General features: G+C 40.1%; 1 protein-coding gene across 2 annotated transcripts in view; it reads left to right on the top strand.

The window, feature by feature from the left end:
• The first annotated feature begins 5,997 nt into the window (after positions 1–5,997).
• The window catches only part of FAM174B (family with sequence similarity 174 member B), a 33,553-nt gene continuing 14,367 nt past the window's right edge, over positions 5,998–25,183 (top strand). Inside the window, exon 1 of one of the 2 annotated variants that reach the window (XM_027852119.1) lies at positions 5,998–6,455. In XM_027852119.1, the coding sequence (XP_027707920.1) occupies positions 6,136–6,455 (320 nt within the window). In that variant the 5' untranslated portion in view covers positions 5,998–6,135. The remainder of the gene's footprint in view (positions 6,456–25,183) is intronic. The other variant, XM_027852120.1, reaches the window with a different exon arrangement.

Below are 25,183 nucleotides of genomic sequence, written 5' to 3'. Positions count from 1 at the left end.
AAAAAAGAAATAGGCTAAGAGATTATTTTAAAGGCTAGAGGGATTCCTGTGGGCAGGAACGTTAGGATGAATTTGTCCTCTACTGTTCTTTTCCTTCTCTGATGCTATTACATGTAATCCAGGTCCCTTTATTACAGCTCTGGGCTCACTTGGACAGTGTTTGTTCTTGAAGTCTTCTCAGTAATAACTTTATAGCTTATTTCGCTTCCACCCAGCAGTCTCTCTGGGAAAACCACAATCTAATTTCTTTCCAGTTCTCCTAAGAATATTTAATTTTCCTCTAAGCACTAAGCTTAGAAAGCATGGAACATAGCATTATTAAAGTGCAGGTAAAGATAGAGAAGTGACTAGTCTTTTATCTTGAATAGCAAGAAAATAGTTGTAGCCTACATTCTGTTGAGTGCCATTTCCTTCCTCAGTCTCCAAATGACTGAATCCCATGATGCCCACAAAATGAAATTATCACAACAAATTAATTAATTCAACGAATGAGGTTGATGGATAGCAAAATCAGCGTTTCTCCCTTCAGCAGCTCACTCCCTCACTCTGGCATTGATATGCCTGGTTGGCATCCTGTCTTTCTCTCTCTCTCTCATAGTTCTTGGCCCTGTTTCTCCCATCACCAGGTGATATGACTAGATTTTGGTGGCTTTCATAGCTCTTGGATTTGCTAGGTTGCCCACAGAGCTATCATGAACACCTCGGCCTTTGCTGTCTCTGCCACTTTTTCTTCTTGCTACCATGAACTGTAAGGCCCATCTGTCTTCCTTGTAGCTCACTCACTTCCCCAGGAGCCACTGCTCACACTGTTTTAATGAGCATTTATTATAGGGCTTTTCTTCCATTTATTGCATGGGTAAATTGCCCTTAGAAATGATTAAATTATTCTCAGGTACTACCTCATACCTGTTAGATTGGCTAATAAGACAGAAAAGGTAAATGATATATGTTGGAAGGGATTGGGAAAAATGAGACTTTAATGCACTACTGGAGTTGCGAACTGATTCAACCATTCTGTAGAGCAATTTGGAACTGGGCCTAAAGGGCTATAAAACCATGCATACCCTTTGACCAGCAATACCACCACTAGGTCTGTATCCCAAAAGACAGAAAAAACAAAAAGGAAAAGGACCCATATGTACAAAAATATTTATAACAGCTCTTTTCTAGGGGTAAAGAATTAGAAGTTGAGGGGATGCCCATCACTTGGGGATTCGCTGAACAAGTTATTGTATGTGGTTATGATGGAATACTATTATACTATAAGAAATTATGAACAGGATGCTCTCAGAAAAACCTGGAAAGACTTGCATGGGCTGATGCAAAATGAAATGTACTGTGTATAAAGTAACAGCAATATTGTAAGATGATCAGCTGTGAATGACTTAGCTATTCTCAGCGATACAGTGATCCAAGACAACTCTGAAGGACTTATGATGAAAAATGCTATCCATCCCCAGAGAAAGAACTGATGGTTTCTGAATACAGATTGAAGCATATAGTTTTTTTCTTTTTTTTTTTAACTTTCTTTATTTTTGGTGAGGCAATCAGTTTTAAGTGACTTGCCCAAGGTCACACAGCTAGTAGGTGTCAAGTGTCTGAGGTCAGATTTGAACTCAGGTCCTTCTGACTCCAAGACTGGAGCTCTATTCACTGCACCACCTAGCTGCCCCTACTTTCTTTATTTTTCTTGAGCTTTTTTTGTTTATGTTTTCTTTCACAACATGACTATTATGGATACGTTTTGCATTACTACACATGTATAACCTATATCAAATTGCTTGCCTTCTCAATGGGGGGGTGGGGAGGGAGGAAGGGAGAAAATTTGGAACTGAAAGTTTTAAAAATGAATATTAAAAATTGTTTTTACATGTAACTGGGGGAAAAATAAAATACTAAATAAATATTAAAAATAAATGTATACAAGGAGAGAGGAAAAAAAAGAAATGATTGAATTATTGTGTCATGAATCCTATCTGCCCATACCTATTACATGTAGAACTGTTGGGGTAATATCATCAGAACTGGGTTTCAGGGATGTATTGATGATCCTGCAGACCCAATAAAAATGCATATAATCCTTAATTTAACTATAAAACCCAAGTACTAACTTGGTTCTCCCCTCTTCTTTGTACCATCCTGGTCTAGCTTCTTCTAATTTCTATAGCAATATTGTTTGCATAATTCATTGGGGGTAATAAAACACATACTGCTTTATGACTGCTTTCTATTGTTGTCTTGAAGGGTTACTTGAGTCTTTTACATATTGTCTGTCCAGCAGGAATGTGAATCCTTATGTTCCTTAGACTGATACTTTACTAAGATGTAGTTGATGCTCAATAAATATTTGTTGATTTGTTTTGAAAAGCTTCTTTTGAAAATACAACATCCCTTGCCTTAACAACATAATATAAAATCCTATTTTTGTGGGGGGAGGGGGAAGGAGCATATGCTTTGTGGGAGTTGTTTTTTTTTCCCCCCCAGAAAAAAGGACTCCTAGGCAAAACTGTTTTTAGGTCCTTTGGAGGCAGCAGTCAGATGTCTAGAAAACAAACCCTGCTATTCAGAGAACTTGTTCATCAGGAGCAGGTCATGCCAGACTAACCTCATTTCATTGTTTGACAGGATTAATAGACTTGTAGGTTGATCAAGGGAATTTCAAAGATGTAGTACACCTTGATTTCAGTGAGGCATTTGACAAAGTCTCTCATGATATCCTTGTGTACAAGGTGGAGCGAAGGTGGCTAAAAAATAGACAATTGGAGAAAATGAAAAATGATGGAAAAAGTGGCACCACCACATATCTAGAGATCTAAGTTTACAACCTTCAGTTTTTCATTTTTTCTTACCTTCCTCCCTTCCAATTCTTGTTAATTAGATCTTAAAAACATATCTCACATCTGCAAGACCCTCCCCGCCCAACCTCTGTCCACTATAATTCAATAGTCTGAACTATTGCAATATTCTCCTAATTGGACTCCTTGCCTCTAGTTCAGGGGTTTTTAACTTGGGATCTGTGAGGTTTGTTTTTTTTAAGTTTTAATAACTGTATTTCAATATTATTGGTTTCCTTTGTAATCATATATATTTTATTTTATGCATTTAAAAACCCCCTGAGAAGTTTTACAAGTTTTACTAGTGTGCCAAAGGTTAAGAAACTCTTGATCTAGTCTCCCCATCCCCAATCCATCTACACAGCTACCAAAGTGATATTCCAAACCTCTGGTCATGTCACTGCTCTGCTTAGTAGGTTCCAGTGACTCCTCATTATTGCCTTTAGGATCAAATGTGAACTCTTCTTTTTTGCCATTTAAATTCCTTCACAGCTTAGATAATATTTTAAAAAGTAAATAAATAAATGAAAGACAATTCTATTCAGATGAATTGCAATGAACAATTCTGAGCAGATAATGAGATTTTCTTCTCTCTTTCTTTACTGATCTGTGGGTATCTTCATGCCATTTCTCCTCCTACCACCTCTAGCCTCCACTTCTGATTTGACACTCTAGTCCTTGCCCTGGGGTCCTGGAATCCTGATCAGGTAAGAGTTCTGCATATCTACCCCAGCCCTGACTCCTAACCCCGCCCCTTCTATTTCATGCTTTGCAAACAATAATTAAATCCCTTCCCACCTTCCCTCTTTCCACTCCTGTCTCGAAATGATAATCGTATCAGTGCTATAGTTCCTGGAAAGAATAAGTCCATCAATTGTCCTGGGCCCCATTTCATGGTCCCTGTGGCTTCCCAGACCAAAATCACCTTCCTTGTCTACTACTCTCCTATATGTTCTATGTATTTTCTTACCCTATCAGAATTTAAATTTCTGGAGGGGAGTGACTGTCTTACTTTTTAAATTTGCATCAAGTCAAGGATGACTCCAAGTCTGTAAACTTAGACAAATAGAAGGATGATGCCTACATTAACATAAATCAGAGGGATTGGAGGAGAGATGAATTTTGGAGAAAGATGAGTTCTGTTTTTGAGCTTGTGATAACATCCAGGTGGAGATATCAAGCAGTTATTTGGTAATAAAGGAGTGGATGAAATTCAGGAGAGATTAGGGTTGGATACAGAGAATTAGGGGCCTGCAAGTAGAATCTTTAAGTAGCTCCTGGGGGAGCTAATGAGATCTTTGAAGAAGAGATTGTAAAGAGCAAAAGCAGACCAGAACAAGCTTTGGAGGACCCCCATACTTAGTGGCAGGGTAGAGGATAATAATTGACTAAAAGATATTGAGATAGAATAGTCAGACAGGTAGGAAGAGGAAGAATACAAGTTCCTTAAGGGCAAACACTATTATGTCTTTATAGCAACAGTACCTATTCACAGTGCCTGGCACTGTAGTAAGCACTTACTAAGTGCTTGCTGGATTGCATCGAACCCACAGAGATCAGTGTCATAGAAGATAAAGGAAAAGAGAGTGTCAAGGAGTTTAACAGTGTCAAAAACTGTATAGAGGTGAAGTAGAATAAGAACTAAGGAAAAACCATTAGATTAAGCAGCAGAGATCATTGGTAGTCTTGGAGAAATCAGTTTCTGTCTGCTAAATGGGGTAGAAAGCCAGATTGCAAGGGATTAGATTAAGTGGGGAAAGTGGTATGTGTATATGTGATGGAAAAAATGGTGGCAACAAGTGTAGACAAGCCTTTCTAGAAGGGTGGCTGTGAGAGGGGGTTAAGTCCAATTTCATTCTTGGTTCTGCTGCTGCCTTCTAAAATAACCTATGTTAGCCGTAAGTATTCTCTTGTCTCGGTTTGCAACTTGTAAAACAGTACTGCAAATCTCTGCCTTATGCAAAGGAAGTTAATTGCGGGGTTGTGGGTCCACAAAGTCCAAATTATAATGGTAACGCAGCATTCAAGAACCAAATTGTTTTACCCCATTAGGACATAGCAAGAAGTTCTGAAATATCAGACCCTTAAACATGGATAGGATCTATGCCTGAGAAAACAACCCTGCCAAATAACGGCAATGGAAATTATATAAGTTTCTTGAGGGAAAGATAGATGGCTTTTCCCACATAATACACATTCAGCAAGGAGTTGTGATTTCAGCAGCAGGGGATTTCCGATGTGGGAAATTCTGTCAACTCTCAAATCTCAACTGCGGTGGCCTGCAGTACATAGAAGACAGGGTCACACTGCTAGTGTCAGAGACTGGGTTTGAACCTAAGTCTGCCTGACTCCAAACGCTCCACTCTATCCACTCTGCCAGGCTGTTTTGTTTTTACAATGAATATTATTAATTTTACAATAAATATTTCTACAAAATAAAGACTGATCCTTCAAAAGATAAGACTGTCACTTAAACGTCTTTAGTTCGAGCTGTGAGTTGTTCTTCCAGTAGAGGTGATATATTTATGTGGGCCGCTACTGGGGGTTTGTGGTTAGTAGCGTCTCCTTGTCTTTGAAGAAGACCCAAGAAAAATATAACTGAGTCTGGCAGATGGATAACTCATTCTCACTTCATGCATTCTTACTTTTTTTTTTTTTAAATTCCCTCTGCATTTTTTCATTTTCTCCAGGGAAGAGGAAGAATAGGCGAAATGAGTCATTTACCTCTTAAAGTCGTACTTTGTGGCTCAGCCCGTACGTAAGTTAATATACCGAAATGTTATAATTGTTATTACTAATAGTTACTAGCGTTCTGGGCTCGTGAGAAAGAGCTGGCCAAACTCGGACCTAAATAACTTTCACCAGGGTCCCCGTGGGGATTTGAGAGGAAGAAAAGGCGTCTGGAAGCCCAAGCAGGGGGAAGAGCTGTGGCCAGAGGGGTGCCCGCATTGCTGGCGCATCCCCAGCCGTCCCCTTCGCTCAGCACCGCAAGGAGCCGGGGCGGGGGACCGGGACAGAGCCGATGCGCTGCTCCCCGCCCCTGCCTCGCCTCCCCTCGCCTCGTCTTGCTGCCCAGACCCGCCCACGTGGGGCCGCAGCCCATCGAATGGCTCGGTGCAACGTGTTGGCGGCGGCTGCGCGGGCTCTTCCGGCCTCCGCCGTTTCCTGCAAAGCAGAATCCCCCACCCCCTGCACTGCCCCTTGTCTCCTCCTGCCTGCGACCCCAGGAGCTTTCCCTCGGCCCAGCCCAGCGCGGTTCCGGCTGAGCGCAAGGCTCTGGTTAGCTGCAGCCGCGAGCATCATGAGAGCGCTGCCTTCCCCGGTGCTGCTCTTACTCCTGCTGGCTCCCGGAGCCTGGGCTAGCGTATTCTTCCCTTTCCCCAAGCAGCAGCCGCAGCCTCAGCTGCCTGTGCCGCCGGAGGTAAGCCCCGAGTCGGGGCCAGGGAATGTCACCCAGCTGGAGGGAGAGGCGGCGGTGGGCGGCAGCACCAACCGGAGTGAGACCTTGGTGACCCGCATCTCCAGCCTGCTCCGGGACCTGTCCACCCTTAAGGCGGCCGTGATCGTGGCGTGCGCCTTCACCTCCTTCCTCATCGCCTGCCTGCTGCTCCGGGTGTTCAGGTAGCTTCTCCTCAGCCGGTGCTCGGGCTGGCCCTCTCCCGCCCGCTTCCCCCCTCCTGCGTCCCCCTGTCTCTTCTCATGCCAGGTGATGAGGTGTGTTCTAGGAGACGGCCTTGGAGAGCACCAGCAGGGTCGGTGTCCTTGATCCTGGAGATGCTCTAGGGCCGCCACAGCTGGGCAACAGCTGTCATCATAATCAATTTGAGACACATCAAGTCGTATGCTTTGTTTTCTAAGGAAATCTTGACTCTTTGCTGTAGGGTAATTGTAGCAAATTGGGATCCCCATTCCCTAGGGTTGATGTTACTGTATTTGCAGTGGTGTCTCGATTTTTATACATTTTGGCAGAAACTTTAGGACTACTCCATGGACACCCTCAGCTCTTTGGGCCTCAGTTCGTTAGTGTATGAAATGATAGGGATCTCCAAGGTTCCTTCAGACTCTGGAATGCAGTGGTTTTTGTGACCCCTTTGCTTTCGGTTCCCCTTTTAGTGTTTCAGTTGATGTCCTTTCTCAGTCACACAACTCTCTGCTTTTCAGGCTTTTCTTGTTAGCTTCCATGGTCCTTGCCTTTGGCCTCTGATGCCTTTTCTTCTAGTCTAGTTTTTAGCCTCAGAGCAGCGTTTGTGAATCGGAGAACACAGGTGCTGCTACAGGCTGGATGTTACAAGGGTTAGAGCTCCACAAAAGGGAGTCTCGAGATTTATTTGCTCTAGTTGTGGCTTTAGCATTAGTTCTTTGTGTGGCCAGGCAGCTCATTTTCTCAGTGTAAATAATCCCGTTTTCTCTCCCTGTCCCCTCCCCCTTCTCCCTCTGCAGATTTAAGAAGCCATAGAAAGAGCATTGGTTGGGGCAGCTAGGTGGCGCAGTGGATAGAGCACGGGCCCTGAAGTCAGGAGGACCTGAGTTCAAATTCCGTCACAGACCAAACAGTTGACACTTACTAGCTGTGTTACCCTGGGCAAGTCACTTAACCCCAGTTGCCTTAAAAAAAAAAAAAAGAAAAAGCATCGGTCTTATAGTTAGAAAAATCATAATAGCACTTATATGTTACTTTATTATCCCATTTGATCCTTTCAACAACTGTGGGATGTAGGTGCTATTATTATCCCCATTTTGGAGTTAAAACTGAGGCAGACCGAGGTTGAATGACTTGCCTAGGGTGACAGAGCTGGTGCTGAGGCTGAATTTGAACTCTTGACTCCAGGATCAGTGCTCTGTGCGCTGTACCACTTAGTTGCCTCATCAGAAGACCTGTATTTGGAATTCAAGATCACTTAATTGTTAGCTTTGTGTAATAGTTGGAACTTTTCTGAGTTATTTCCTCATCTATAAAATGAGGATGACAGTATTTGTACTACTTGTATCACAGGGGTGGTTTTTTTTTTTTGTCTACCTATGATTTCATCTGTGTACAGGACTCACCTTCACCTATGAAGATTAACAATCTATTTGTAAAATGAATTGCCTAGGAGATTTTGAGTTGCCCAAGGTCACACAGCTAATACGTGTCAGAGAAAAGACTTAATCTTAGGCTTCTTGATTCCAAGGTCTGTTCTTTACTTAGACCATGATGGCCTCTCGTGTTGGACCACAGATTTAGAGAGTAAAGGGTCATCTAACCCAATCTCCATATTTTACAGTTGAGGAAACTGAGGCCCAGGGAGGTTAATGACTTACCCAGGGTCAAGCTAGTAAGCAACAGAGCTAGGATTTGAACCCAGGTTTTTTGACTCCAAATTCAATACTCTTTCCAATGCATCATGCTCCCATGGTTGTTACAGAGAGAAAGATAATGTCTGTAAAAGTGCTTGGTGACCATAAAGCGCTATGTAAAGATAAGCTATTAATTTATTTAAAGGGGTAGCTAGGTGGCACAGTGGATAGAGCACCAGCCCTGAAGTCAGGAGGACCTGAGTTCAAATCTGGCCTCAGACCAAACAATTGACATGTACTAGCTGTGTGACCTTGGGCAAGTCACTTAACCCTGATTGCCTCACAAAAAAAAATTATTTATGATAACAGAGTAGATTAATTGGGATATAAATAACGAGACTCAAAAGTTGAGTAAGTGAAACAGGGTTGCACACTAAGGAACTTCTAAATGAAAAGTTTGTAGATTTTAGGGCTGAGGTAACAGGTTGATTATATTTCAGGCTGCATGTGTGGTGGTGGTGATGGGAGATAGGAGTGGTTTTGTGTCTGAGAGCTTATGGAGGAGTTAATGTTCACCATGGGAACGGTGTATCTGTGTGTGGCCACACAATAATGCGCTGAAGTGGCATTTTGTGTAATGGCTGCAAGATGTTGATCCTGCAGGAAGTGTAATAAATATGTCTTGTTGCCCAGCAGAGTTCAGCTGCCCATAACCTGTAGGGGGTCAGGGTTTCATGGGTCAGGCACCTCCATCTCTGGGCTAGCAAACAAACACTTTGATGTCTCTTGTATTCATAGGAGTATGTATGAAACCAGCTGCTCACTAATTGTTTGAGCACCATCAACAGATGGGAAGAAACTTAGGTAGGAACTTTATGGTTCTTGATGAAAACTTTTTCCATTCTTTGCTGCAGAACTTTGGGTAAAGGGTTTTCCTTATGGAGAAATGAAAATAAACAACACACTGTGTCCCAGAAGTAAAGGGGCCATGAAAAACAAGAGATGGGAAACCATAAATCCCAGAGTTCTGCTGGCTTTCCAATTGGAGAACTTAAGTGGCTAGAGAAGCAGTTGCTTGGAGATTTCAGTTGTTAGTTGGGGCCAAAACATGAAACCAAACCCATAAGTCTAAAAAAAAATTAAAGAAAATTTTTTACTCTTCAACCAGCATGCTCCTTGTTATTGCCCCAAGAATGGGAAATAGAATATAAACCAGCATGGCTCCAGATGTGAAACGACTGCCCTGCATATTTGAGTCATGCAGCTTACTCTACAGGCTAGGAAGGGGGTGGATTCTTGTTTACTTGGGAGTGGAATGATAAAAAGAGATTAGTCTTGCCGAGAAACAGCTGTCATGACAAACTGATTGGTGTTCTCTCCTCCTCTTAGACCATTTTTATTTGAATAAGCTTCTGATCCTATACCTGTGGGCAAAAAGAATCTAATTAACTACTACCTATGTTGGCAAAAAGGAAACTAATCATAGACTCAGTAAACCTAATACTTATAAAAATGCTACTTTTAGGAAATTCCTTTTCAATTTTCTTTTACTTGTATTCCCTAAGGATAGTTTGCATGGCTAATTGTTATAAAGCTGGATTAGAACTGATAGCCTAAATAGGTGTGCCAGTTTTTTTTTTTTTTTTGAGGAGGAGGTAAGTTTAGGGGTGGGGGTGGAAAATCCTTCACCAAGCACAACCTAAGTACCTCATTTTTAGGTGTTTTCACTCTATTCACTTGATATAAGCAAATACTTGAGTCAAGCTTGATTGCTTACCATCCCCATTCATGTCCTGTACTCTCCTTTTGCTATGTGTTTGATTCTGTGGTTCTTGTTGAAACCCCCCACCAGGACTTTAATGACCCAAATTCCACCTCCTTCATGAAACCTTCCCTGCTTCTTTACCTCAGGGCTGTGATCTCTTCCTCTGAAACTGACAGCACTTTATCCATTACCCCTACAGTTATCATACATTCTAGTAATATAGGTATTTGTCTAATTGCTGTTTTCCCTACTAAATTGTAAGCTTCTTGAAGGCTTATATCTTATGATTTCCCACCTCTACAAGCACACTGCCATGTACACAGTTGGTATTGAATGAATGTTGAAAAATAGAGATGATGTGGGAAAAAATGGAAATAGTGTTTGCAAAATTGCAGGTACCTCCATTAAGTGAATCACCTAATCCAAAAACAGGGCTCAAGGGAAGGAAAAAAGGAGGAGTCAAAAGAATAGATCAACTGGAGGAAGTGGTGCCTTTGTTTTTTACTTTCTCAAGGTCAAAATAGTAGCTCCTGGGCTGCCCTTGAGAGTCACTTTTCCTCTGGCTTTCCTTCTAATAATTCTTTACTTTTGTTCCTGGCATCGAGATCATAGGTCAGATTTAGAGCTGAAAGGTACTTTAGAACTGCACCATCACTTGCTCTTCCAGCCCCACATGTTTTCTGAATATAAATTTACCAGTTTTGCCTCTCAAGGCATGTAGGGTCTGGTGAGACTGGACCAAAGGTTCTATAAATAAGAAGAGTATTGTCAGTCTGTGATTTACAAATGCCCAGCTTACAAATTACACATCTGTAGCAAGACTACTTCCCTCCTGCCCTTCCTGGATTTTCGAATTACCAGATAAACTGTGCTTTCAGATGTGAACCAAGGGAAGGAGCTGGGAAAAAAGCATTATAGCCAAGGTAAACTGACCTAGTGGCAGACTTCCAGGCAAAGCGGCCTGCCTGGAAGGTGATGTTTCCCTTCTGAAGGACAATCAATCTAGAATTGGAAGGAACCTCAGAAGCCAATCCCCATTGTGTTACAGCTGAAAAAATTGAAGCCCAGGGAACTAAAGTGAACAAAAAGACAATCTGTTATAAATACAATACTAAATATCAATATGACCAGTGAGACTTACTTCACAACTGTTTACATTGAAGTAAATGGGTTTTGAGGCATAAAATGTCATCACTCGATCCTTTAGAATTATTTGTCCATTTGCTCCCATTTACTTTCTGCTTACATAGCTATATTTAATGTGTATTCTTCTTCTTGTTCAATTACTTCTCTAGAAATCACTATAAACTCCTATCTGAAAGGAGAGTTTTCTTTGGTTCTTGGGGTTGGGCAATATAGGTCAGCTAACATTTCCTGGTTTGGATCAGCCGCAAAACTTTGAGGTAGGATTCTTTCCTTCTGGAGGGAGACTTCTGAGACCCTGAGAGTCCTGTTTAGGCTGTGTACTAGGCAGAAACTAAACAGTAAACAAAACAAAACATCCCCCTCCTCCTTTGCCTCCTTTCACTCTATTCCAAGTAGACTAGTTGTTGCTTATAAATTGTCATCTAGATTACATGAAAAAAAAATTCCCCTGTATCTTTGGCAACGAAAAGGAGCTCCACTGACTATTTTTATGACTTTAAAAGAGAACATCAATATTACTTTGGTTTGTTTATTGTTATAAAAATACTGTAGAACAGAACCGTTTATTGAATGTTTTATGTTTCGTAATGTAATAAGGTGTCAAAGTGTCATAGTGGATAGAGTGCTGGACTTGGAATCAACAAGATCTGAGTTCAAATATTACCTCAGACACTTATTAACTATGTAACCCTGGAGAAGTCATTTAATCTTTCTCAACTTCAATTTTCTCATCGGCAAGGTGGAGATAATAATAGCATCTACTTCCCAGGGTGGTTGTGGGGATCAACAAAGATAATATAGGTAAAGTACTTGGAAAAGCTTAAAGTGCCTTATCAATGCTAACTACTATTATTAATGCTTAGTGAGTGAAGGTGTTAAATAAACTGCATACAAATCAGGGTGAGAGTGAGTGCCTTTTTTTTGTTAGAAGTCATAAGATTTAGAGATCATTTCCTACTGTCTCTCATTCTATGCCTTCTGCCCCATTTTTACAGTATTTCACTTGACAGATTCAACTCAACTTTAAAATACTAAACTCTCTTCTAATGCATTTAAATTATGTTTCAATTTACCAAAATTTAATTTGTATTCGACTTTTAAGAAACAAAACTGCCTTTCAAATTGAGGTTTCCCCGTACCCAAAATAATTTGGAACAGACCGTCTACCTCCCTAGACTAAAGACTCTTGAGCCCCAAGGGTCTAGATTTTTTTCTTCTTTTCGAGACCTCATCTGCTTAGATATTGGGTTTCTCCATTACGTCAATAACATGAATTGAGTTTTGTAGCACCATGGTTAGACTTCATATGCTAAGCCGTGGGTCTGCATGAAATGTCACTTTGGTATTTTCTCCCAGTTGAAAAGAGAAAATCTTCCCTTTAATTTGTTCCTGAGCCTTTTGTTTAAATATGTTTTTTTCCTATATAGTATCATACTACATAATGCTTCTGAGTTCTAAGGTCCCTGTAAGTGCTTGTCTTATAGACACAGCACGAGGTATTTTATGTATAAAACATTGTAAAGGGAAAGATGAAGGAGCTGATGAATATGTTTCACAGAGTCTCCCCCAGAAATGACAGAACAGATGGAAATAAATTCAGATTTTAGCTTCATACTCTGTGATCCAGTGACATTGACCTCTTTTTTGTTCCTCTACAACAGGGCTTCTTAAACTTTTCCTACTTGTGACCCCTTTTTGCCTGAGAAATTTTTACGTGACCCCGGGTGTATAGGTATATAAAATAGGTATACAAATCAAACATTTATTGATAATAAATCATAAAGAAATTTATTTGAAATTCTTTGGTACATATATAATTTTACCATTTATTAAAGATGAAAGCACATTTACATACTAATGAGATGGATGTGCTTTTTAATTTTTACATAAAGAATTAAATCTTGGCAGAATATTTGATACTGCAGGATGTACAGTATCTTCAACGTTTTTCAGAGTTGATCGATATTTTGATTTTATAATTGTCAATACTGGAAACACTGCTTTGCATAAATACGTAGTACAAAATGGCAGCAGTATGTTTAGGATCATTTCAGAAACTGTTGGAAATTCTGACCTAATCCCATGCCAAAATTCATTTAACGGTTTTGTATCTACAGTAAAACCGTTGCAATTCATAACATAACAGTAGTCTTGAATCTGAGCCAAAGTAATTCTGGCAGCGTTCATTGGCATTGTGTGGCATGATGACATGCATGTTGTATGTTCGTGGTGAGCTTTTTTTTCCCCTTTCTTTTTAGGCAATTGGGGTTAAGTGACTTGCCCAGGGTCACACAGCTAGTAAGTGTCGAGAGTTTGGTCTGAGGCCGAATTTGAACTCAGGTCCTCCTGACTTCAGGGTTGGCGCTCTATCCACTGCTCCACCTAGCTGCCCCTACTCGTTTGATTTTGAATTAATTTTTTGTTGTTGCACGTTCAGAAACCTTTTACTATTGCCAAATTTTTTACGACTCTCACATTCAGTTACATGACCCGCATATGGGAATCCACAGTTTAAGAAGCACTGCTCTAAAAGTCTCCCGATTCTAGGTATTTTCACTGATTGTCCCTCATGCCTGGAATTCTCTCCTCATTTCTGCCACCTTGCTTCCCTGGCTTCCTTCAAATTACAGCTAAAATCCTGCCTTCTACAGGAAGCTTTTCCTGACCTCTCCTAATTGTAATGCCTTTTCTCTGTTAATTATATCCAATTTATCCTGTATATAGCTTGTTTGTTCATAGTTATCTTCATGTTATCTTCCTCATTAAACTCCTTGAGAGAAGGGATTTTCTTTTGCCTTTCTTTGTGTACTTAATGCTTAGTGTAGTGCCTGGTACACAGTAGGTGCTTAATAAATGTTTGTTGACTTGCTATAAAAGGTTTAAAGAAGAAGAAAGTGGAGGGGTATTACAGGTAAGGATAATGGTATGAGCAAAGGTTCAGATGTAGAAAGCATAAGACATTTCTAGGAGACAATGTATAGACCATTTTGGCTGTAATGGTGAGTTGGGGAAGATAGAGCTAATGTTGGTAGATTTTAGTCTAGATTGTGGAAGGCCTTAAATTTGGACTTCACTCTATAGATGATGGGCAACCATTGAAAATTTTGAGCAGGGGAATAAATAAAATTATCAAAGGGATAGCATAATTAATCTACTGATAGCGTACTGAATGACTTGGACACTGGAGGCAGTTAAGGAATCTTCCAGTACTCCAAAAATGGACAGAATTTATCAAATGACTAGATGAAAGTTCCAAGGGAAAGGGAGGGTTAAAAGGTGACTCTGGATGATGACCCCCTTTAAAGAAAGAAACAAGTCAAGAGGGAGAGCTAGTGTGGGAAATTAGGCAATGAGTTAAGTTTTAGATTTGAGTTTGAGGTCAGTGGAAATGTAGAACAGACCTTTGGAGATGTGAGACTGGAGCCAGAAGACAGATCAAGAATGGAGATGGATAATTTCATAGAAAAATAAATCTATAGCAGGAATCAACCTTTGAGATAATATAGTACAACTCCTCTATTTTACATTTGAGGAAACAGGCCCAAAGTGACTAAGTGATTTCAGAGCCAGAATGTGAACACAGTTCCTGACCCCAAATCAAGTGTTCTTCCCATAGCATGGTGGTATCTACATGGGGGTGATAATTGAAGAGTGGGAAAGGATAAAATCTTCAAGTGTGAGAAGAGAGGAGGGTTAAGAGCTTCTTTTTTGGGGGGGGGCTAGGCAATGGGGTTAAGTGACTTGCCCAGGGTCACACAGCTAGTAAGTGTTATGTATCTGAAGTTGATTTTGAACTCAGGTCTATCCTGAATTCAGGTCCCGGGGCCTATCCACTGTGCCACCTAGCTGCCCTCAAGAGCTGAAATTTTCAAGGCTTTTCACAGAATTGGTGATGGAGTGGGAGAGACAGGTTCATGGTAAAGATGTTTCTACAGTAGTTTCTGTTTTGCCATATGGTTTCTTATAAAGGCTTTGGGGCTCATGAGAGTTAGTGTGTTGTTCATAACTGATAGAGAGCTGGCCTTGGAATCAGGAAGGTTTGTGTTCTCAAGCCCTACCACTAAAACATGTTGTCTGTGTGACTGGATGGGTTACTTAATCTCTCAATGCCCCAGAGAGCTCTTTAAGACTAAATTGTAGAGCAGGTTCCTTTGGTAGAGGAAGCTTCTTCTTTGGGATTTCCCAATACTTACACAAATCACAAATATGAAGCATCCAGCATGGGATATAGTGAGACTATTACACCATGGGAGTTCATAGGTTACAATTTTTCTAGGTATACGGTAGTTGTGGCAAAGTCAACTCCTAATAATAATGCTTTTTCAAAAATTCTCTGGAGAATGGCTTTCTCATTCTCTGTTGGCAATCCCAAACCCTATTTGTTTGACTAATAAAAAAAAGTACTCAGCTCTTTATAAACATAAGTACAAACCTGGAGAAACTTGTCTAGCAGAAATTGTTGTCACTTTTTTCCCTGTGACTCTGCTAACACTTTAAACATAGAGGGTCACAAAGACCTGGTGTGATGATGAGAGGAGTTTGGAAAGATTTCATGAGAACATTGAGAAGTTACTTCCTGGAAGATTAATGGTACCAGTTTTTATCTGCCTTCTAAAGGTTAAATGAAGGAGAGGAATGGGGACTCTGTGTGTGTGTGTGTTTGTGTGTGTGTGTTGGGAGGGGGAAACTTCAGTGTTGCAAAGAAGACTTGAGATTTTAATCCTCCCCCCAAATGTTTTAACTGTTTGAAGTTATTTTTACCAGTACTCTCTAAGACTGTGAACAGTTGGGGGAACACTTTCCTCTCTCAATCTCTCCATCTCTCCTCCACCTCCTACTCCTCAAACCTACTCTATTTCCTAGTGTATTACCACTTCCCCAGTTCAGTAACTGGATCCCATAACAGGGAGATCTGATGGGTTAAAAAAAGTTAAGTGGTAAAGGATGTGACCAGGGGGCAGTAACTTTGATGCATACAGTTGGAAGCAATGCAGTTTTTGTGACCTAGGGAGATTTTGAAGCATAAAGATTTTCTTGGTATCCTTTTTGAAAGAATTTTTTTTTTAGGCAATAGGGGTTAAGTGACTTGCCCAGGGTCACATAGCTAGTACGTGTTAAGTGTTTGGTCTGAGACCAGAGTTGAACTCAGGTTCTCCTGTTTTCAGGGCCGGTGCTCTATCCCCTGTACCCCTTAGCTGGCCTTTTGAAAAAATTCTTAAAAATCAATGTCACATAACATAACACCATTTTGTGTGTATGGAGGGAAGAGGGAAGCAGGGCTTGTGATTTCATTGGTGTATGAAATTCTAGGTGAGAATTCCTGCACCAATGCAGAAGAGCACAGTTGCTTAGGTCACAGGATCCATAAATGTTGGGGTGGGACTTTAATTCAGATCCTCTTGACTCCTATAGCATCGCATAATTAACATTTATGTAGTGCTTTGGCTTACATGCATTATTTCATTTGAGCCTCACCCTTGAGGTGAAGAACTACAGGTGTTGTTACCCCCTTTTACAGATGAGAAAGCCAGAAGATCCTCCAGGTTAAGAGACTTGCCCAGGGTCATATAGGGAAGTGTTAGGGATGAAATTTGAACCTTGGTCTTTCTGACTCCCAAGTCCATTTGAGTAAGCTATAATATTCACTAATTCCCCAGAGAACTTACATGCCTACAAATTGCCGCAATGAAGATACGTTTCCTCCTTAGAATATGAAAATGTGGATGGATCTGTAGAATTCTGGAGAACCCTCTTCCTTCTCTCTTGTTGGACTTGTTGGGGAATAGTTGTTCATTGTTTATTGTTCCTTGTCTTTCTTCTCCAATCCCCAGGATAGAAAGATCTATCACCAAAGATCTGTCATTCTCACCAAAGTTGAGAATGTAAATAAGCTTAATGGTGGGGAAATTTATGCTTCCATAGTAATGCCTTTGTGCTTGAATGTCATCTACTTAAGGCATTGTATTGAACTTGCTGGCTAGCAATCCAGGCCACCTGTCATTGTAGTTTTAAAGGTTCACGTTCCATCTTTGTGTGGTGTTTTCATCAGAGCAATACTGACAGCTGCCCCGGAGAATCTGATTACAGTAACAAATTATTTCTTGAGCAGCACAATCTTGGGACACTTCTCTCCCCCCTTCCCCCTTATCAAGTGTGCAGGAAATGTTCGTGTTGGGCTTGACGAAGCCGTGGGCTCTGGCATTCCAGTTACACACACAACTCAGGCATTGATCTTCTTCATTGTCACAGGCAGTGAGTTGAAAAGTTCCAGCAAAGTGACCTGTTCTCAGCTATTGAAAAAGAAGTCTGGCTTTAATCAGGTTAAGGTGAAATGGTAGGGCCTAGATAAAGAAGAAAATGATTGACACTTTTGAAAGTGGTCACTATTTTTACAGTCATCTGCAGTTTCTTGTTGATTGTTAGCTGCACTGAATAACTAGCCAAGTGAATGTCGTTATAGTCTTAAATAGTTTCCTCTTCTGGTTTACTCTCCTCTCATTTCTAAAAGCTTTACTTAGGTTAGGCAGTCACATTATCAGCAGGTGGAAGTATTTGACCTGAGTGTTAGTCACTGCCTGGGAATGGATAGTTGTTGATTCTAAGGCCTGTAGTACTTAGTAATTTTCTCTTTCCTGTTTTGGGGCAGTATAGTATTTTAAGTTCTATTATAAACTGTGTTATCCTGGTAACAAATTAGGTATTAATTACAATAAATATTTTGCTTTATGTTTTTATAATTATTTATGCCTTTTCAAAATACTTGTATTCATTATTTGTTCAACAAACAGTAAGCATCGACTATGCAAATATTAAATCTCTACTGTGTGCAAGACTGGTAGGTTATAAAGTTTGGGGAAACAGTGATGGGGTCCTTGTCCTCCTTGAATTTATAGTTTAACAGAAGAGATATGATACAGAACAAATATTGCTATAATGCAACGCATTTATGTGGCAAGTGCCATTTAAGTGGTACTAATGACAAATGCTTAGGGAAGTGAAGGACTTATAAGACAATTTCTGGCTTTAAAATGTTGAGTCTGTGAGTTTTGAGGAGAAAAAGAAAACTTCTGGCAGAGATGATGAGAGATTTCATGAAGTCTATAGCATTTGAGTCCTTGGGCTTGTCAAGTAGACTTAGGGCAAAATTTATTCCCATTTGGCAGATGAGGAAATTGAGGCTAGATGGATTGAGCAGTTTGTCAAAAATCATTCAGCTAGTTCAGGAGTGGGGAACCTGTGGCCTTGAGGCCATGTGCGGCCACAGGTTCCCCACCCCTGATTGCTAGTTCTTAGAGAAACTGCAAATACAGTTTCTAGCCCCATTCGATAAATACCTCACCTCGGAATGTAGTTTCAGACAAACAAAAATTTAACCCTTGGTTGTATAGATAAGGAGGGCTGCTTTCTGAATCGGTTGACTGATCGTTGGTCTCCTGACCCCTTCTTATAATTTTAAAATCCCTACATTATTTATAGGATTTTGGAATTAGAAGGAATCTCAGAGAGCATTTAGGACAAACCCTCTTATTTTAAAGATGCAGACCCGCCTCCCTAGAGGTGAAGTGATTGGTCTGAGATCACGTAGATCATAAATGTTCACGCTTGGGCAAGACTCTGGCTTACAAAAACTCTCCTCTGTTCACAGATTTTCTTAAAGTAAAATTGTGACATTTTAAGTTATGAAAGAATGAAAGAACTTAAACTCCAAACATGAAAGAAGGCCTTTCTGGGCAGTCATCTCTCAGCTCTATTTTCACTTCACGTTGTATTTTCTATTTTTGCCTTGTTTGTGTACTCTTTTAGGAGTTTTGTGGCCCAGGCAAGTTTAAGTTGGGATATGAAATGTGATAAATAACAATTTCAAGTGATACAAATGTGAAGATAGTACAGTAGGTTCCTGATAAAACTCTGTGTGGACAGCTAGGTGGCACAGTAGATAGAGCTCTGGGCTCAGAGTCAGGAAGATCTGAGTTCAAATCCAGCCTTAGATACTTACTAGCTGTGTGACCGTTGGCAAGTCACTTAACTTTTTGCCTCTGTTTTCTCATCTGTAAAATGGGGATAATAATAGCACCTACCTCTCAAGGTTGTTGTGAGGATCAAATGAGATAATATTGGTAAAGTGCTTATAGCATAGTGTCTGGCACATAGTAAGCACCATCTAAACATTAGCTCTAATTATTACAATTATTATTACTAAAACCAACAGGTGAGAAATTCCAGGGAAGAGAGAGGCTTCAATTGGGAATAATTCGGGGAAACAAAGATAAAAGAATTGTCATCTGGTAGCCTTATCGCTTTGATCTCTCATTATCTGAACTCTGCACAAATGAACTTCATCTAGCATCATCTGCCAATCTTGTGCTTAATTTCTGCTCTTAAAAAAATTTTTTTTTAAACTACATCAGGTGGACCAGAGAGTTGTTCCTTTCCCCTCCTTGTTCTATTTGGCCTTCGTCATCAATATATGTGAATTTTGCTGATCTGGGAGTGACATCTATCCACTGGGAAACTCTACTAGATTATAGAGCTATTCAGGAAATAGGAAGATTCTGAAAATTGGTGAGGCTGGTTACAGGATGACCAGGTGCATGCACGATCTTGCTTTCATTGTTGAGGCTGTTCTGGTCTGGTACAATCTGGCTTCTCATCATCAGGTTAGGCGCATCTTTTTGTGCTTGGATGTTTTATTGGAAGCCTTATTTGGGTCTCTTTGTAAGAGTGGGGCTGAGATAGGCCCTCCTTTCCTTTCCTCTCTTCTAATTGGCAGCCAGCTGCTTAGGGAAAAAGCATATATTTTTAATTTGAGAAATATTTGACAAGACTTTTGACCCCTGCTGGAATCTTGACTCTGCCAGTGCACGGCACATTTTTCTATGTGGTCTTTCAATCCAGCTTCTATTTTCACCCCTCACTTGACATTACCTCCAGTTGAGCCACAGGCAAGAACTTGTCTAGATGTCATTAAAGACTTCACAAGTTTCAGTTTCACCTTATTAACACCCAGGACAGTTGAACAGCATAAAAATTGCTTCCTTTCTGTGAGGTTTGGGGAGAATCAGTGGTTAGAAATGTAATTTCTAAAGTTCATTACATCAAAATTGTTGTGTAAATCATGCATGAAGGCTTTTTCTAATGACCGTTGGGATAATTTTCAGAGTTTTAAATTATTCTCTTAATAGAGACAGCATGCTTAGAAAGAACTGGCTCTACAGGTAGTGACTTCAAGCCCTCCATGTTTCTCCCCTGTAGGTTCTCCTGTGGACTTAGTAAATGTTTAGGGACCTTATTAAAGCTTTGCAAGTGGTCTTAGTGTTGTGACTGGGAAATTAATTGAGAAGAAGGAAAACAAGTTTAGACTTCAGTCTGAGGCACTTCGCTCTTTTCTGAAGCCTTGGCTGAGCCTTGAGGGATCTCCTCAGTGATAAATTTAGAGTATTTTTTGAAGTCTTTTCTCTCAGTTCAGCAGTGGTTTTACGTGGGGGCCATTTACTCAAATAGATGTGAAGTTCCAAGTCTAGAATCAGTTGGTGAGACTCTGCATTTTCTTGTCCATGTGATGCTGCAAAAGCATGAGTAGCTGTATATGATGGCTTGGACAAGTTTAGCTAGACCGTAACATCAATTATTAGGCTCTTTCTAATCTCTGGATGCTAAACATTCTTCTTTCTCCAGCCCTTGTTATTCCTACCTAGTTCCTAAGATCCATAAGTTCTTTTGAAGCTTGAAGACTTATTTTCAGACTTGATTTGGGAGCCAGTTTCCCCAAACACATGGGGTGATGGAGCATTGAGGAGGGAGTGTTGACTTTTTGTTTTGATGAGAACTCTAGGAATAATTCTAAATCACCCAGGAAGTACCCAAAATGATTTCCCAGGGTATAGTATAACATGAAGGTAGAAGAGTGGGTTAGTAGTTTGATTTTAGAGGTTAGAAATTAGGAATCTGGTAAATTTTAATGGTACTTACTTTAATGTCTTCTGTTAAGTCATTCTTTTGACTTCCTTTTATTAAAGTTTTTCCTTGGAAGCTAGGCTCTGAGTAATGGTGGAGTAGGAGGAAGAGGGGATGTTGTTCCTGCCCTCATGGAGCCTACCGGCAGTCTAGCTATCAATTTATTAAGCACTTACTCTAAGCCAGGCACCATGGTAAGTTCTGGGGATACAAAGAAAGGCAAGATGAACCCCTGTCATCAAGGATTTTATATTCTAGTGGGGGTAGAAGGTATGTGACACAAAGCTACTGTCATGTAACACTATATCTGGGAAGTACAATACAAAGGACTAGGGAAGGTTCAAGGGGGACTTTGTTAGGGATGGTGGGAATCAGGAAAGGCTTTACAGATAGAGCGACATTTGTGTTGCACTGTTTAAAGGATCAAATGAGATAATAATTATAAAGTGCTTAGCATAGTGCCTGGCATATAGTAAGCATTATATAAATGGTAGCTGCTATCATCCTCATCATCATCATTTTAAAAATTATTATTATTGAAGGATGGGCAGGAATTCAACAGGGAAAGGTCATTCTAGTCATAAGGGCCAAGTGTGTTTGAAGGACAGACTACTGGAGTTTATCCATCAGTAAAAACAGACCTTTCAAAATAGAATTGTCAGAGTAATTAGAGGAGTTTTAACTCACCTAGAGATTTTTTTTTTGCCAGAACTAAAAGATTTAGGAATTGTCTCCTATTTGAAAGAGAGGGAAGAATGCAATGATGAAGAGAGGGGGCTGGCCCCACCATCTTCACATTGGCGTTAACAATCACTGGCCCACTTATGTCCTTCTAAAGCCCCTCCCCCCCATGATAACATTTTCTCTTTGGACCAGTTGCTTCCCTGTAACTCTGCCCCCCTCTCTTATTCCTACGTTGAGCCTTATGAGCTTATTCTGTCCTGATTACCTGTACTATTTGAACTTGGGCTCAAAGCTGAGTTTTGTTGTATGTGCTTTCGTGTTTCTGAAAGCGAGGAAGGACAGAATATCTAAGGATGTAGGTCAGTGATGCTCAAAACTTAAGATTGTGTGATGCAGTAGAAGAAAGAATGTTGGATTTGGAGTCTGAGATCCTGAGTTCAAAATCTGGCATCAGTATTTACCACCTCTGTGACCTTGGGCAAGTCACTTAACCTCCCTAGGTCTCAGTTTCCTCGTGGGCAAAAGGAGGATTTGGACTAGGTGACCTTAAAAGGGACTTGTTGTTCTAAAATCCTTAATCCAAGGCTTACTTTAAATATTTTATTGTCTATTTAGAGTACTTATATATTGTCAATTTGGTGAACCCCTGCTAGCCTGCTTTCCTTTCTCTCCAAAGGCTTATCTCTTCCCTTTCCAAAGAATCGATCAATGCAACTTTATGAAATAGGCACATCTCTGAAGAGTTTTGCATAAATGTACCAGGGGTTACTTGCAGTTTTAATGCAATCATATAGTGAATTTTTTGATAAAAGTGCTTTTATACAGCGAATAATCACATTCTAATTTCTGTCTTTCTTTATTTACTTAGAGGAATCTGTGATCTCATCAGTGTGGGTACTTTCTCCACCAGTGCATTCTCATCCTATGCAAGTTTCATCCATGTCTTTCCATGAATCCTTCATTAAGGATTTTTCACTTTTTTTTTTTGGCTCTTTAAATAGCTTTGATATACTTGTGTAACATTTGGGTTGCCCAGCTATTGGCTATTAGTCTTTCTGCCTGAATGACTTGGTCATATGTGCCCAGAATGTGTCTTTCTTTTTTTTATTTCCTTAATAGTATTTTATTCTTTTTTTCCTAGAATGTCTTTCTTCTGGCATTTTGTCACTGATAATATATCTGCCTCACTGTGCAGCTTTTCATTGCTTTTTGGATCACCTGCAATTTTTATTCTTCCCAGATTGTGTTTTTCCATAACAGGCAGCCATTTAGCACCAGCAGACTATTGTTGTCATGAAAGAGATGGACTTCTGTGGAAATGAGCAGTTTAGGATCACTGAAAACACTGCTGTGTTTTCCAAATTCCATCTATGATATTCTTGTCTTCCCCCTCATTTCTAGGCCTAGCTTGTTGTCTTTCTGTCTAAAGACATCCATACTAATGAACTAACTTGGTGTACTGTCCATTCACCATCATGGCAGAGTCTGGGAGGTAGAAATTTTCATTCTTTATCTTGAATTTTCCTATGTGTCTTGCTTAAAAGTGCATAAAAGCACCCATATGTAAAAGCGGGACTTGAGAAAGGTGCTAACAAATGAAAAGTATACCATTATTAATCTTATTCCTGTGTGGCAGCGTGAATTTACCAGCTACATATTCTGTTTTTTGAGTAATTGTTTTAGAGAGATGTTTGAGACAGAGAATACTATGTAGCCTTTCTCCATTAATGACCCACAGCAACCCTCTTCTTTCCCCTAGGTGAAAGTTTATTACAGTAACTCACTGTCATCATAAATCCTCTTCAAATTGATTACGTGGATTTGTTTAAAGCACATAGCATAGCCTATCTTGTGTGTTCATTGAATATGGTTTCTAAGAGTATGTGTAGATACACATGCTTGTTTTCTGGTAGTGATTTGCATAAGAAAAATAGCTTTATGCTCATGTATTTGGAGTATATGATAAAGGATCTATTATGTGTGGCTTGTATTTTGTTTAAAAACAGATTCCCAAACTTGACGCTTATGGGATTTTGTTATTACTGCCTTGGGAATATCCTCCTGACTTTCAGCTATAATTGGCCACTTTACTTACGTGTTCAAAATTCTGAGCGTAACGTGGTGTGCCTCAGAGCAATGTGTGAGAAGGGTGCCAAGCCTTGTGAAATTAAAATGTGCTTCTTTTGTGTGAAAGGTGCATAATTTGTAGTGTTTGAAACTTGTCTGTATCCTTGACTATTTTAAACTAAATGAACCACCATCCCTTTTCTTGAAAAGAAAATAGAAGGGGAAATTCCCATTAGAAAAAGAGTTGTGAGCAGTCCTATGATTACTCATCGATAGAGGAGGAAATTCAGCTCTAAGGGTTTTAGGCTTTGAAACTTGACAAGAAAGGTTTGGTTCTATGCCAACACATTTAATATTTTTAGGAGTTTGGTGATCCATAATTTTGTAAATGGGCAGCTAGGTGGTGCAGTGGATACAGTGCGGAGCCTGGAGTCAGGAAGACTCATCTTTCTGAGTTCAAATCTGCCCTCAGACACTTACTAGCTGTGTGACCCTGGGCAAGTCACTTTACCCTGTTTGCCTCAGTTTCCTCATCTGTAAAATGAGCTGAAGAAGGAAATGGCAAACCACTCCAGTATCCTTGCCAAGAATACCCCAAGTGGAGTCACAGAGTTGGCCATGCATGAAAAATGACTGAACAACCACAAGAAATTTTATGAATGTGAGCACTTGTTTTTATTAAAGTGTCTACTGAATGCAAGGTACTAGGCTTTAGTTCTTTGCTTTAGTCTATAGTTGTGGTAAGTTGCTGTGGCCAATAGATTTATCATCACCCAGTGGGCAACTTTCTGGTGATGAAGTTCTTTGAACTTAGCCACTCAGTGTAATCTTAAGATGATAGGGCCTGTCACTGGGTCCATACTCAAAAGTCTTACTAATACAGTAGGACTTAGGAGAGTTTTTGCTCTATTAGCATAGTCTTAAAGACTCAAAGTCTGTTTTATACCTGTGTTTTATACATGTAGAGGCATTAGTATAGGACTTTAATCAAGGAGTGTTTTCTGTACTTTTAAGAAAAATGCTGTGGCTGGGTGTCTTTGTGTATTTCTCCAGTAAAGATAGTCCTCCGCCTTAATTCTCATTTAAGCTTGTTTTCTTAGAGTATCACAGAGCTGGCAGGATGTTTAGAACTCGTGTAACCCAATCTTTGTATTTTATTAACGAGAAACCTGATACCTGTAGAAGTGATGTGATTTATCCAACGTCTCATGGCTGCCTGTGGCAGAGGCAGGAAGAGAACCCTGGTCCAATGCATATTCCGTTGCCCCACAATATATCACCATATCTCTTGACGGTTCTTCAGGTTGGGCAGAATGATATCTTAGGAGCAGAGCAGTAGACCAAGGTTTCAGACTTTCCACCATATTCTCAATGGTCTGTCAGTGTGCTATAAAATAACATTTTAGAGGCTCAAATCTCTAAATTTCCTTCTCATTTCCTCTCTCTGTAGGAATAA

This window comes from Vombatus ursinus, unplaced genomic scaffold (assembly GCF_900497805.2).
Source record: "Vombatus ursinus unplaced genomic scaffold, bare-nosed wombat genome assembly UNPS02009205.1, whole genome shotgun sequence".
In the NCBI taxonomy this organism is placed as follows: domain Eukaryota; kingdom Metazoa; phylum Chordata; class Mammalia; order Diprotodontia; family Vombatidae; genus Vombatus; species Vombatus ursinus.
This window is presented reverse-complemented; position numbering and strand designations above follow the sequence as displayed.